The sequence below is a fragment of the Anopheles funestus genome, chromosome 3RL (genome assembly GCF_943734845.2).
Source record: "Anopheles funestus chromosome 3RL, idAnoFuneDA-416_04, whole genome shotgun sequence".
Lineage (NCBI taxonomy): Eukaryota > Metazoa > Arthropoda > Insecta > Diptera > Culicidae > Anopheles > Anopheles funestus.
The window spans coordinates 53716888-53732093 of NC_064599.1; the positions used below are offsets into that span (position 1 = coordinate 53716888).

The 15206-nt window shown below is 45.8% G+C and overlaps 2 protein-coding genes across 2 annotated transcripts; both read left to right on the forward strand.

The window, feature by feature from the left end:
* Window positions 1-1255: 1255 nt before the first annotated feature.
* On the forward strand, window positions 1256-6518 carry LOC125768770 (uncharacterized). Its single transcript, XM_049436855.1, has 2 exons — window positions 1256-5874; window positions 6166-6518. Exon 1 carries the CDS (start codon window positions 1363-1365, stop codon window positions 2977-2979), a length of 1617 nt encoding a protein of 538 aa, XP_049292812.1. The 5' UTR covers window positions 1256-1362; the 3' UTR covers window positions 2980-5874; window positions 6166-6518.
* A 2120-nt stretch (window positions 6519-8638) lies between these two features.
* On the forward strand, window positions 8639-13581 carry LOC125768760 (cleavage and polyadenylation specificity factor subunit 1). The gene is made up of 5 exons (XM_049436837.1): window positions 8639-9054; window positions 9116-9656; window positions 9727-9977; window positions 10053-10234; window positions 10303-13581. Exons 1-5 carry the CDS (start codon window positions 8886-8888, stop codon window positions 13495-13497), a joined length of 4338 nt encoding a protein of 1445 aa, XP_049292794.1. The 5' UTR covers window positions 8639-8885; the 3' UTR covers window positions 13498-13581.
* Window positions 13582-15206: the final 1625 nt, after the last annotated feature.

The following is a 15206-nucleotide window of genomic DNA, read 5'->3' on the forward strand; positions in this document are numbered from 1 at the left end:
GGTGGCAGTAATTCGCCGCGCCGTCGTCGTCGTCATTGCCTCCTTGATCTGTTTGGTTGATGAATGTGACTTGTTGCGAGTGCGAGCGAGAAGCAGGAGCCCCGGGGAGACAAGGGGAATCAATCAACGCAACGTAAACGTGTGAAAGAGCGAGCGATCATCGGCCTAGTGTCCGGTTACGAATGAATGAGTGGCGCGCGGGATAATAGAGGGGGCTGAATAATAATTACGCGCTTCTTGGGCGTAACATATACATACACCCATACACGCGTACACGTGTGGAGAGCGGGCTGCTCCGATTTTTGGTTTTGTCCGGTGCGCGCACATACTATCAACGTGCGGTTGTCAGTCAGCCAGCTTCACCTTCGGACGCGTGTGTGACGTGTCCCAGTAAGAGCGAGCGAGAGAAAACAGCGCAAAACAAAAAAAAGAGTGAGAAAGGTTCGCGGGTGTGTTGATCGACAGATCGCAAATGTCATCTTTCTCGCCCGTTTTGTGCGTCATTCAGATCAGATTATGAACGGTGACGACCAGCGACGGCTGCCTACTGTGCTGACGGGGTTTTGTTAATTGGTGCGTTAATGTGTGTGTGCGTCCGTGTCATCTTGGATGATCGAAGATAACGAGCGTGTTTGTATATTTAGCAGCGGTGCAAGTTTTGTGACGTACGTTTTTTGGGGAATGTGTATACGTTCAATTGACGCACCGTGGAGAAGTGTGTGTGGCCGGAGTGAGTGATTTTATTAATTCTAAAGTCGGTGCCAACTTGCCTGCGTTGGACCCAGTGCGGGGTGTGTGTGTGTTGGTGTGAAGCGATCATTGTGCATCGGTTAGGTGCAAACCCTTTTTTGCGCGTTTGTGTCTACGGCCTTGACGGTTGTTCCGCCTGTAGTGTTACCATTTTTTGCGAGATAAAAGGTCGTTTGGTAAGCAGCGGTCTGTGTGTGTGTGCGCGTCCTTGTTAAAACACTGTGTTTAAAGGTCAAATCAGAATCGGAAATAAGCGATCGAATCGCTTCACCCCTTGCAGCGGGTGCAATCGTCCACGTTAAGTGCATTTTGTGTGCGGCAAGAAATCTATATGTGCATGTGTGCAGCCGTGATTGTCGACTGCGTAATCAATCAAAGTAGCGCGCGTGCGGCGATTTTTCCTTCCGTCGCGTGTGGTGTGGAAAAGCCATCAAAATACGAACCAAGCAAGCTCCGGTTTCGATTGTGTCTCGGGCAGCGAGGCACAGCGAGCAGCAGCACCAGCAGCAGCAGCATCATAATCAACCACCGTCCGTTTGCAACACGGCACCGGACGACGGCGACAGTGGCCCGATAGCAGCGGCAACAAAGACGGCGTCCAAATTCGAAACGATGGCGGAAGCCCAGCGGCTGATCGGGATATCGCTGGCGAAAATAGCCCAATCGCGGGTCTGCCGTGGTGGGGTTTCGCTGCACAAGAACCTGCTGGTGGCGACCGTGCTGCAGAAGGCACGCTACATCTTTATGGAGGAAGCGTACCATATCGTGCACGGCCACTATTTACAGCAGCAGCAGCAGCAGCAACAGCAACAGCACCATCATCAGCTGATGCAGGAGCAGCAGAATGCCGCCTATCTGCTGGCGGGGCACTGTGACAGCTCATCAAGTGACAGTTGTGATGATGAGTGCGGCAACAACAAGTGCAGTGAGGGGGATGAGAAGCTTCAATCCCATCTGTCAACGATAGGCACCACCCAAGAGGACGAACTGGTCGATCCGGTCGAGGAGGATGAAACGTCTGCTTCCGTTTGTGGTGGTGTTGGGGAGAGCTTATCGTACGACTACGACAGTACCATTCTGCCTACTACGATCGGTGGTCTTCCACTTGAGCCGCTCAACATGTGCCGCAATGGTGGTGCATCGTCCGGCACGCGCACGGACGAGGAAGACGAGGAGGAAGAGACACCGACCGGCGGGGATGGCGAAGATAAGCAACTCCCATCGCCTCCCCATGATGTGTCCCATCTGTTCCTACTGCCCGCACTAGCACCGTGGATAGGTGCCTCTGAGGATAAGGAGAACGTTAACTCTGGTGGGTCCTTTCCATTCCTGCAGTCGAGTTTCGGCGACGAAGACGACGAAGAAGAGCTTGAAGACGAGGAAGATGATGAAGAAGAAAACACCTGTCAGGATCTGTCCTGCCATCAGCGGAAGCCGGAAGTGGTGGAGGAGCAAACGCCGGCACTGGTGAAGCAGTTTGAATCAGCGGTCCGTTCGAAGGGTGCTATGCGTTACTTCGATCTGGACGATCGGCGAACGGTGGGAAGGCCCGAACGAAGACGTCGAAGACACCGCACAGAAGGTGACCATTACCAGCAACAGCCGTTGGACAATAGTTCCGCATCCAGTCCAGCGAAACGTCGCCGTTCGTCAACGACCGATGAGTCCTCTACGGTGGTGCTTGGTACGGCCAATTGCGCTACAGCTAACGGCTCCGCCGAAGATGATGATCGCATCCTGCCAATAGCGCTACTCTCAGCCAAGCGCATGAAGACTTCCGATCCCCAGCGCCCTCTAACGCCGGCCATATGTAGCAGTAGCCACGGTAATACCAGTCCACCACAGTTCTATTCGTCACCGCACGAAACCATCTGCTCGGGAGATGCGGAAACGTTGTCCGAATGTGTAAACCAACAGCTGGAAGCGGAAAATCTCACCACCACGAATCTTCCACCGGTGTCTAAGTCTCCAGAGCTGCAAACAGATGCGACGGCGGATCCGGAACATTCGGACACGGATGCACCGCCAACGCCATCGGTTGAAAGTATCGATCGGATAACGTCACTGGTTTCGATCTTCAGCTTCGGCAATCTGTCAAGGTCCGTGTCGACGCCCGACTTTTGTGCGGCTCAGGCCCAAAAGGACAGTCGGCCGGATGCGGGCGGTTCACTGTTGACCAGCCAGCTGCAGCATCACGGACAGCGCGGCTATCTGACGATGACCGTATAACTAATGTTGCTGCGGGCCCTCGATTACGGTGCCGGTGGATGGAATTACTTCGAGTACTAGCAGAAAGGGTAGTTATGTTTATATGGGCAGGGCCAAACACCCACTAAAAGGACGTGATAGTAGATCTAATGCGAATATAAATATGACTTGGGTGCAAAAAAATTGGGGTTTGTAGATGGGTAAACGCACAGGAGCAGAGTAGTCGAATTCGAATAGCACGAGGAACTCCTTCTCTCCGAGGATGCAAGGAGTAATACTGGGAATGTGCGCGCGGGTAGTGCCTCTTAATCATAGCAGTCGGTAGTAACAACTCATCCTTCGTTCTTTGAATATCTTTATATATACTATTAATGGTAAGCGCAAAATAAGGTTATGCCGTCGTCGTTTATCTTTCCTCCATGTTGCTTCCTTAATTCCGGTGGGAAAAAAGCCACTGACCGGAGGCCAGACGTTAGTTAGCTCCAAATCACCTTATCCGCGTTTCCTCTTTTGACCCTTTTATATATACACACACATACACACAAAAGGTATACGACGGTAGTCGATAGGAGGGCGATCGGTTCAAACCAACCACCCTGTTGTGTGTGTGTGTGGCAAAAACGGTACTTTGCATTCGAAACATCACGATCATTAGCGAACTCGAACGGTGGTGGCGTGGCAACTTGGGAAGCACAGAAGCAGATCATAGGTATGGATCTTGCTGAAGAGTGGAGATGGTAGAGTGTCCAGGTGATTGCGCAGATAGGAAGGTGTGTAGGGTTATTTCCTTTACCAGCTAGGCCCAGAAGAAGGGAAAGAAGCAGGGAGCAACAACAGCAAAAAAAAACCGCTACTAAAAGTAGATGGCTTGCAAGACAAGAGGGATGCACGTAGGAAAGAACGAAACAATAACACAGTGTGTGACCGCGCGCGCGATATTAGGCATCGCATCATCTTTCGAAGCGCAGGCAGGAAGACATGAATAAATATATGGCTAGAAGAGAAAGGAATAGATGGAATAGGACCAACCAGCAAGACACGGTTCGATCATGTTTCGGACTAGGTTTTTTTGTTGTTGTGTTGTGTGTGTGTGCCGCTAGAAAGCGGCGCAAGCGGGTGAGCGAGAGCAAATATGCAATAGCGCAACACATGAAGCGAAATCCGGTAAAGGCGCGTAAAGAGCGCCACTTTTCCGTCACTTGCTTAGGGAGAAGAGAGAGAGAGAGAGAGAGCGAGACATCGCATTGCCCATTATCAATCTGAAGGCAATCCGTTGTTCCGTTCCCTGTTTTGTGTGATCCACCACACTTAGAGTAGCCGTAACGGAGTCCGCCAAGCAGTCCACCAAAGAAGAGGCGTACGCAGTGCAGCAAATATCCGTGATGTGCTTTTTTAGGTGCAAACGTTGCACAAATACATGCATACAGCAGCACGCAAAGTGAAGGGTGTGCGGCCCCTTTGCGAAATGGTCGTGCAGAAATAAAACGCAGAAGAGGAAAAAAAACCGTTTCACTAAAATCTAATTCCCCGCGAGGTCGTCGGCCATGTCGTCTATTTCTCGTGGTCTGCCCATGGTTCAAAGTTAGGTTCGCACTGTGGACCACATCGGTTGCAATAGTGCAGTTTTCTCTTCTACACACACACACACACACACACACACACACACACACACACATGCATACACACGTATAAACCCATTTCGATCGCCTTCTCTTGTGTTTAATTGGGAATAGGGGGAAGGGTGAGATGAATTTTAATGGTTTTCGTTATGCGACGAAAATGGACGCGCTTTAAGATGGCGATGAAGATGCGTTGCGTTGGATTTGTGAAGATGCGATATGTATTTGCATCGTTCCAAGCATCCATGTGCGCATTGATGGTGTGCGATAGAAGTTCCCCTTTTTCTTTTAAATGTTGCTTTGTGTTTGATTGCATATATATGCACACGAAGATGAAAGTTGGTTTGTCGAGCCTAACATTCACCAAATCAACCTTCACCACCACGATCATCATCGGATTGGAATGTCAATATGAGGAGGTGAAGCAAAAGCAAACGAAGCATAAGCATAAGCTTCGGTCTGTGCCTGTCTTCTTGCCCATTATCGTACAACACAAACGGTTGTCGATGATCGATTCGATTTGCAACCCCAAAAACCAGCCTTTACGACGCGTGGACGAACTGGGGGTGAAACAACAGAGGCGTCGAAGGTTTTTGAAAGTTGTTTCCGTTAGGTGAGAAAATTAAAATGACGGGCTGGTTGGTCTTGTGGTGTTGTCGGTGGTTGAAGATGTGTTTTTTTTGTTTTTGGACACATACAAAAGATTAGATCGGTGTGTTTTGCTTTTTACTTTGCTCCACAGTACTGTTGTATGTCCGCGGGATTAGACTTTCGCGAAGTAAATCATTCAAATGGAACCTTGATTTTGGCGCGATTTGTTATTACTGTGTGGTTTATGTAAAGTGGGAGAGGAAGAGCAAATAGGAAAGCGATTGTAAATGTGTGTGTATGTGTGTTTTTTTTATTGCTAATGAAAGTAACACTGATAACGATGATCAGCGGTGACAGGGAATGGATTTTTTATATTTGCTTTTTTTAAGTTTTTTTTTTGTTTTTTTTTTTATATAATTATCTCTCGTGTTTTAAAGAGAGATTCCTTTGTTACATGATTTTTTGCGCGATCACTTTTGACGTTTCTTTTTATACAGATAGAACGGCCTGTCCGTATTGATAACTTTTGATGTTATTAACTAAACTTTTACATTTGTTTTATAAATTTGTGCAATTTTTGTAATGTGCAAATTGTGTATGAAAATGGTTTGATGTTCTCATTCTCACACACACACAATCACCATTAGTGAGAAGCAATAATTGAAAGCAATTATTCGAAGGTGATCGTATAACCTTCCATCACCCTGTGGATCCACCGTACGGCACCGATCGTACACCGTATGTCAATGAACTTTAGTGCGGCCGATCGCAGTCCCATTTACTACCGCTTGTCCGCCTTGCTCCCCCTCCGCACTTAGATACAGCAACACCCCCCCCCCCCTCTACCAAAAAAGGCAGGATGATGATTTTACAAGCCTGTGCGCCGTGTCATTTTCGGTTGAATTGTGATACGAAATTTCGCGCATTTCGCCATCTGCTTTTTGTGCACAAGTGGTGTGGGAATTATGTGCTCGATGTAGTGGAGCAAAAAAAAAAGTGAAAGTTTACATAAATGCGCTGGTCCACCCGAAAACCCTTAATTCCATCATCACCCCCATTACGGGTGAATAGTGTGTCGATCGCCACCCCCTCTAAATCATAAGACAATTTTTGTTTTTTTTGTTGTTGTTTTTGATGCACCAATCTAAGAAGAAGGGAGGTAATGGATTGAATTTTCCCACCCTTTTATGTTTTGTTTCCCCTCAATGGGGAGTTTCTTTATCTGTGTGTGTTCACGTGTAAGGGATACGATGCCGTAACAGTTCGATACGGGCAACTACTTTTATTCAATCGTACACACGCGATCAATCGATCGATTATTGTGAATTGAGACGCCAGGGGGGGGGGGGGGAGGGGTAGGGGAGCAAAAGGAAACGAGACACAACACTGGACAATCATCGGGGGGCCAGGATTATTTGGCCCGGTTTTGGAACTGTTTTGCTGTTACAGTCTCTCTCTCTCCTATCTACATTGCGTAACACATGCCACGCGAGTAACATTTCTCACTAAAAACCGCCAATCACACGCCCGGGGAGTAATGTGTTCCGCGTTTTGTTGTTTCATGGTGTGCAGCAGCAACAGCAGCAGCAGCAGCAACGAGCAACATGCCACTTAACCTAACAAGCCCAAAACCCGAAGAAGAAGAAGTGGCAGTCCGGCTACCACATTAGCTATGTATATGCCTTCTTCTGTTTTTTTTGCCTTTTGCCTCTATTTTTTGGTTTATGCAACTCATCATAAAACTGAACTGCTGCTGCTGCTGCTGCTAGCTGTTGCTACTGCTGCTTCTATCGCTCTACTCCTCATAATTAACGTGTAATCGTCTGGCATTAGAAAAAAAAGATGTAAGGAACGGGTGGTCTTTTAGGGGAGGTGATGGGGATAAGGCACTCAAACATCTCCATAACGCCGTTTCGTTTGCGTAAGAACAGGAACAGCAACATAAGACAAGCGAAATAACGACCATAATAGGCGCAAATAATAAAAGAAAGGTGCTGCTGGTAAATTTTATCTGCCTGTCTTGCGAAAACAAAAAAACACCGAAAAAAAAGATTTCAAAGCAAGGATTTGATCTAGTTTCACGTTTCATTTTCGTTATCACCATTAAACATATTAGTATAGGGATACAATATGGGGAAGCAATAAGGAAGTTAGGTAAGCGCACTTATCTCTTTTCCGTTGTGTAGTTTATTTGAGCTGACTCTGTTCTAGGAGTTGTATTTATCTATTTAACTGTGTTTGTTAATGATTGAGCGTTGTCAAGGATGGTAGCAATGGAAGTAAGTAAGATTATATAAACATAAAAAAAATGCATAAACTAACAAAGCGCGCACATTCGCTTGAGGAAACAATTTAAAATTGATCCACGAGAAGAAAAAAACACACACACAACATAATACTGTTGTTTGACGCTAAAGAGAAACGGTAAATTGAAGGAAGAAATAGGTGAAACTTTACTCCTAGAGAAATACGGCAAACAAATTCGAAACTGGGCTAGCGTGCGTAAGTTTACTTTAACACATAAAGCGATACGAATTATATATAAACACATAGACTTTAAACACACACACGGAGCGTAGGCTAAGAAAATATACATTCAAAAAAAAAACAGTAAAACAAAAGGAAAAAAAAGAAAATTGAAAAGAAAAATATGCAAACACATTCTAGCCAGTAGAGTTTAAATAAGAGGATCCCGTTTTCCTATTTCGATCATCACGATATCAGCCAATGAAGAAAAGTGGCAAGAGGTGCTAGTATGAAGTGGACATGGAAATATGAAGTAGAGGAAGCATTATTATTGTAAAGAAACAAAACGTTATTGCTATTGTTTTTCATTTTATAAAAAAGGTATATCCATATTATGCTATATCCCTTTCCTATTATTTTATGACTAGATGATGCGGATGATGATGATTATGAAAATATATATATTATGTACATATTAATCACTCGTACACGTATAGACAGACGCAAACAAAAACACACAACACTATTACTATTACCGGTATTTGTACACCATGCCAATTAAGGAAGTACGAAAGAATGTTTTAATATATTTGCAAAATGGCAAACGAATTGCCCCTATTCGAATATTGTTTCTCCTTTTGTTATATTTTAAATTGTGTTTTTCCGTAACTTATGATAATATCACAATTAGAAAGAATCTTTCAAATAGATTTAACAGATTGAAGTTTGCTAATGTTTTAAAACAATCCTTAGGGGTGGGATTTTATATTGCTAATCACGTACATGCTTTTCAACGTATATTTTTCCATCATAGTGATGTACATTTCAGTCAAATCACCATTTATATGGTTAGCAAATGGAATATTTGTTTTAATGAAATTACATTAGGTATAATGAAAAAATGATAAAGATGTCTAACGACGATTTCAAATTTGTCATCCACGCGATCGTAGTTAGTTTGCCAAACCGTGCTATAAAAGCAACTGCCGCCAAACTGACGTTCCCAAAGGGATAAATTGACAGCACGCTATGTGGTTGTCAAAAACACACGCCGGCTTTTGTTGTTTTTCGTAAAATAAAGAAAAAACACTTGCTACATCTACGGAATAAATCTCATAATATCGCGAGTTATTTGATTTTGTACTCCAAAAATTACCTATCAGCGTGTGTAAGATTGCGTGAGGGAATGATTTAAACAGGCAGAGGTTATCGTAGCAATTGTGCTTGGTGAGAATTGTGCAAAGTTTCGGCATGTTTTCACTGTGCAAGCAACCGCACGAAGCGACGGCAGTAGAGTTCTCGTTAACGTGCCATTTCTTTAATCACAATGAAAAATCGCTCGTTACCGGTGGTGCCAACGTACTCAAAGTGTATCGTGTCATCCCGGATGCCGATCCAGCTACGAGGGATAAGTACACGGGTAAGCGTACATTCTATGTGCGTGCCGCATCATACCTAACTCGGAATGTTATCATTTTCAGCAACACGACCACCAAACATGAAGCTCGAATGTATGGCTTCGTACCGGTTGTACGGTAACATCAAGAGCATGCAATCAGTTTCGTTGGCCGGTTCGTTGCGCGATGCACTGTTGATCAGTTTCCCCGACGCCAAACTTTCGGTGCTACAGTTCGATCCGGACAACTTTGATCTCAAGACGCTCTCGTTGCACTACTTCGAGGATGAGGACATTCGGGGCGGTTGGACCGGTCACTATCACATACCGATGGTACGCGTCGATCCAGACAATCGGTGTGCTGTAATGTTGGTTTACGGGCGGAAGCTTGTGGTGTTGCCGTTTCGCAAGGATAGCTCACTGGACGAGATCGAGCTGCAGGATGTGAAGCCGATAAAGAAAGCCCCGGTGCAACTGGTGGCAAAAACACCCATCCTTGCATCGTACATTATCGAGCTGAAGGATTTGGACGAGAAGATTGATAACGTAATCGATATTCAGTTTCTGCACGGATACTACGAACCTACGCTGCTAATTCTATACGAACCCGTTCGGACATTTCCGGGGTAAGCTAACGGGGTTTTAGCAGTGCTGTTATGTACGGATATGATTAAAGGTTCTGTTTTCTTTCCACAGTCGTATCGCTGTTCGTTCGGATACGTGCACGATGGTAGCACTATCGCTAAACATCCAGCAGCGTGTACATCCTGTTATTTGGACGGTAAACAGCCTTCCGTTCGATTGTATTCAAGCGATACCGATCAATAAACCGATCGGTGGTTGTTTAATAATGTGTGTCAACTCGCTGATCTATCTCAACCAGAGTGTGCCACCGTACGGTGTTAGTTTGAACAGCAGTGCGGATCATAGCACTAGTTTTCCTTTGAGTAAGTAATGATAAGTTTTATGTTTATAAAAAACCCCACCCTATAGTAATGGAATCATGCTTCATATTCAAACAGAACCACAGGATGGTGTACGAATCAGCCTGGATGCGGCGCAGGTGTGTTTCATTGAACCGGAAAAGCTCGTTCTTTCTCTCAAGGGTGGCGAATTGTACGTGCTGACGCTTTGTGCCGATTCGATGCGTAGTGTAAGAAATTTTCACTTCAACAAAGCCGCTGCCAGTGTGCTAACGAGTTGTGTAAGTGTACCCTTGTGTGAGAGATGCATTAGGCAAAACAATTAATCTTACTGTCGTACCATTTCCAGATCTGCGTGTGTGAGGATGAATATCTATTTCTCGGATCCCGGTTGGGTAATTCACTTCTGTTGCGGTTCAAAGAAAAGGATGAAAGTTTGGTTATTACGATCGACGATAGTGGAGCGGTCGAGAAGGAACCGAAACGCCCCCGAATGGAAGAGGAAGAACTGGAGGTGTATGGCAGCGGGTACAAAACGTCCGTACAGCTAACGAGCTACATTTTCGAGGTGTGCGATAATGTGCTTAATATTGGCCCGATCGCCCATATGGCGGTTGGCGAACGCATCCCGGAGGAGGATGTGGACAATCCACCCGAGGTGCAGATTGCATCGAACAAGCTCGATATCGAGGTGGTGACATCGAGCGGACACGGCAAAAACGGTGCACTGTGTGTGTTGCAAAGCTCCATTAAACCGCAAGTGATCACAAGCTTCGGGTTGTCGGGTTGTGTTGATGTTTGGACGGTATTTGATGAAGCGATAGCACGAAAGACAGAAGATGGACCTTCCACACACGCTTTTATGATACTGTCGCAAGAGAACGGTACAATGGTGCTGCAGACAGGCGAAGAGATTAACGAGATCGAAAATACGGGCTTTGCCACTTCCGTACCGACGATCCACGTGGGAAACATTGGTTCGAACCGGTTCATTGTGCAGGTGACGACGAAGTCGATTCGGCTACTGCAAGGTACGCGCCTGTTACAAAACATTCCGATCGATCTCGGCTGTCCGCTTGCATCGGTCTCGATCGTGGACCCGTACGTGTGCGTACGATCATCGGAGGGTCGCGTCATAACGCTTGCGTTACGTGAAGGCAAAGGAACGCCACGATTGGCGGTGAACAAAAACACCATCAGTCCTAGTCCGGCGGTAGTTGCGATCAGTGCGTACCGCGACGTATCCGGGCTATTCACGAAGAAGATCGAGGACGTATATGATCTCAGCAAGGGTGGTGGAGCGTCCGCTTACTCAAGCGGATTCGGATCGATGAAACCGGAACCGCACATGAAGATCGAGGATGAGGAGGATCTGCTGTACGGTGAATCGGGACGCTCGTTTAAGATGACATCTATGGCGGATATGGCGATCGCGGGTAAAAGTGGAGGCAATGCGGACTTCTGGATGAAGTACATGCAACAGGTGAAACCGACGTACTGGTTGTTTGCGGCCCGGGAAAATGGAACGCTGGAAATTTACTCAATGCCCGACCTGAAGCTCGTTTATTTAATCACCAACGTGGGCAATGGTAATAAGGTACTGTCCGATTCGATGGAGTTTGTACCGCTACCGATGGGAAAGGGTGCTATGCAAGAGGACGCAACCAGTGCGTTCGGGGCAACGTTCGGTGTGGCTGCGTCACTGCTGCCAAAAGAGATACTTATGGTGGCGTTGGGCAATTACGGATCTCGTCCATTGCTGTTCATTCGTCTCGAGCACGATTTGCTAATTTATCGTGTGTTTAGATACTCGAAAGGGCACTTGAAGTTGCGCTTCAAGCGACTTTCAACCAGCGTCACGTGTCCAATGTTTAAAACCGTTCCCGCTCGGTTCGCCAATCTCGAGCCGACGGTGACGGGTGATACGGCAGATGATCCAGCCAGCGATGCCACAAAGACGAACGAACTTGCAACGAAGGTATTGTACGAGAACATTTCTATGATACGCTACTTCGCCAATGTGTCGGGATATGCTGGGGTAGCGGTGTGTGGGGAGAAACCCTACTTTCTGTTCCTGACCGCGCACGGTGAGCTACGATCGCATCGTTTGTATGCGCGCACCGTCATGAAAGCGTTCGCACCGTTTAACAATGTAAACTGTCCCAACGGGTTTCTGTACTTCGATGAGCAGTACGAGCTGAAAATTTCCATCTTTCCGACCTATCTATCGTACGATTCGGTGTGGCCGGTGCGAAAGATTCCGCTGCGTAGTTCACCGAAGCAGATTGTGTACCATCGCGAGAATAAGGTGTACTGTGTGGTGATGGATGCGGAAGAGATTTGCAACAAGTACTATCGGTTTAATGGCGAAGATAAGGAGCTGACCGAGGAGAATAAGGGTGAAAGATTCCTCTACCCGATGGGCCATCGGTTTTCGGTGGTGCTTGTTACACCGGCTGCCTGGGAAGTCGTCCCCGAGACGTCGATAAATCTCGAGGAGTGGGAACACGTGATAGCACTGAAGAATGTCAGTCTTACGTACGAAGGTGCTCGATCTGGGCTCAAGGAGTACATTGCGGTCGGTACGAACTTTAACTACAGCGAGGACATAACGTCGCGTGGCCGGTTGCTGCTGTACGACATCATCGAAGTCGTACCGGAGCCCGGTAAACCGTTGACAAAGCATAAATTTAAGGAGGTGATCATCAAGGATCAAAAGGGTCCAGTCTCGGCCATCTCGCATGTGTGCGGATTTCTGGTGGGTGCTGTCGGTCAGAAGGTGTACCTGTGGCAGATGAAGGACGACGATCTGGTCGGCGTAGCGTTCATCGATACGAACATCTTCGTGCATCAGATGGTGTCGATCAAGTCGCTCATCCTTGTGGCGGATGTGTACAAATCGATCAGCTTGCTACGCTTCCAGGAGGAGTACCGAACGCTGTCGGTAGTTTCGCGCGATTACCATCCGCTGAATGTGTATCAGGTCGAGTACGTGGTGGACAACTCCAATCTAGGTTTCCTGGTGTCGGACGATCAGAGCAATTTGATCACGTACATGTATCAGCCCGAATCACGTGAATCGTTCGGTGGGCAGCGATTGTTGCGCAAAAGTGACTACCATCTAGGGCAACAGGTGAACGCCATGTTTCGGGTACAGTGCGATTTCCACGAGTCCGATGTGATGAAGCGAACGCTCAACTACGACAACAAGCATACGACCTTCTTTGCAACGCTTGACGGAGGCATTGGGTTTGTGTTGCCGCTGCCGGAGAAAACGTACCGGCGGTTGTTCATGTTGCAGAACGTTCTGCTGACGCACAGTCCGCATATGGGCGGATTAAATCCAAAGGCGTACCGTACGATCAAACAAACACGCAAGCTACCGATCAATCCGAGCCGGTGCGTGGTTGACGGTGATCTGGTGTGGAGCTTCCTGGAGCTTCCGGCGAACGAAAAGCACGAGGTCGCGAAAAAGATCGGTACACGCATCGAGGAGATCTGTTCCGATCTTATGGAGATAGAGCATGTAACGCACGCATTGTAGAATGAGTAAACCATTAATTAGTGTAGAACAGTGGCATCGGTCGTGTGAAATATGAACCAATATATTATAAAGTTCTAAGATGTATATTCCTTACTATCATTATGACTTGTAGTAAAAATGAAGTTGAGAAATTGCATACATTAGGGCAGCGCTCCCCAACCTTTTTAGTATAAAATAATCGGTCTAAGGACCGAAAATTTCTTCCGCGGACCACTTCTACTTAAGCCACGGACCACAAGTGGGCCGCGGAAAATAGGTTTGGGGAACACTGCATTAGGAGAGGATTAGGGGGGACCACTGCAAATAAGGAGTAAAAAAAGATTTTGAATTAGATTTTAATTATTGAAAAAAACTTGACAAGATACACCCATGTGATGAGCGGCGCCGGTCCATACCCGGCAGGACCGGGTATTAAATGGACCGCTCCCTATCCTGCTATCCTGCTACATGGTAAAATAATTCTTAATACAGCCTGGCCATGACGCTAAATAGTAGGTGTGTGAATTAAATTGCTTATTCATTCCCAGTTCAATTTCAAGAGTAGTACTTTTTCAAAGTTATCTTATCATGATCTTATCTTATCTTATCAAAGTGATCTCACTTTGCACGCGCACTTACGCATGAACTATCGTTTTAAACTATCTTCACATATCTTCGATGTTATGCAATTTTGCCAGATCATTATCAATCTAACAAGAATTGCGATCGAACTTTACAGTCGTTTTTTTGTGTCAAATATGTTTAGCATTTCTATGATAAGGTGATATCATAGGTAAAAAAGTGATAATTTACTGTTTCTTGAAGACAATGGAGCTGCTGAATTCATTGATGTTGGACCATCAAAAACAGCTTCAAAGCTATGCGGGAAAACAAATTGTGTTGAGAACGTCAGAACTACCATCATACAAGTATACAATTCTAAATGTATGTAAATCTTATATACTTTTTATAGGCAGTGAGTCAACCGCTTCGGGGTCTTGACCTCCAGCAGGAATTCTCTAAACCGCTTACAGTCGAGCACAGTCATCTGCCAATCCATTATTCCGGTATTTCTGACCGACGCATAAACGTCATCGATTCTACTCAGTTTGGGGCTACCACGTCTCTTCTGTTCTTGTGGAGTAGAGTTGAAGATAATCTCTTTTTTAAAGATAGTTGAAACCGAGTGAAACAGTACCTATAAAAATGTGTATCTTCATTAATCAGGGCAGAGATTTTCATTGACTTGAAATGCAAAAGGGTTGAGTCTCTAGTTGGCTCAGGGAGAGAGAGAGAAAAGATAAATAACAATTCTACGTACTGAGTTGAAACCATACATTCACAGGCAGGATTAAATTTACTCACACACTCTTACTCAGTGTACACATCTCTAATATAGACGTCCTAAAAAGATCTTACGGGATGGGTCGTCTGAAGTCTTTTGAATGACATGATCAGCCCACCAGAGTCTAGCGAGTCTAATTCACTGTAGGTTAGTTCATCGTACATCTTACAAAGCATTGAAACTGAACACCTTCCTCTTAAAGTTGGCTTAAAGGTGTCGGTTGTTTTAGACAAAGAAAGTTTCATCATACTGGAATAAGAAAGTTCAGTTGGAAACGGTCTGGCGCGTATTTCTATAGGATATTTCCCAAATAAACAAATTTCCTGATACAGGCATTGTAGCAGATACTTAAATAATTGTTTTAATATGTGTCTTCCTATCTTGA

Coding starts and splice junctions, on each gene's coding strand:
- LOC125768770 (XM_049436855.1), top strand. CDS start 1,363: ATGGCGGAAGCCCAGCGGCTGATCGGGATATCGCTGGCGAAAATAGCC.
- LOC125768760 (XM_049436837.1), top strand. CDS start 8,886: ATGTTTTCACTGTGCAAGCAACCGCACGAAGCGACGGCAGTAGAGTTC. Junction 9,055..9,115: donor TACGAGGGATAAGTACACGG/GTAAGCGTACAT, acceptor TATCATTTTCAG/CAACACGACCACCAAACATG. Junction 10,235..10,302: donor CCAGTGTGCTAACGAGTTGT/GTAAGTGTACCC, acceptor TACCATTTCCAG/ATCTGCGTGTGTGAGGATGA.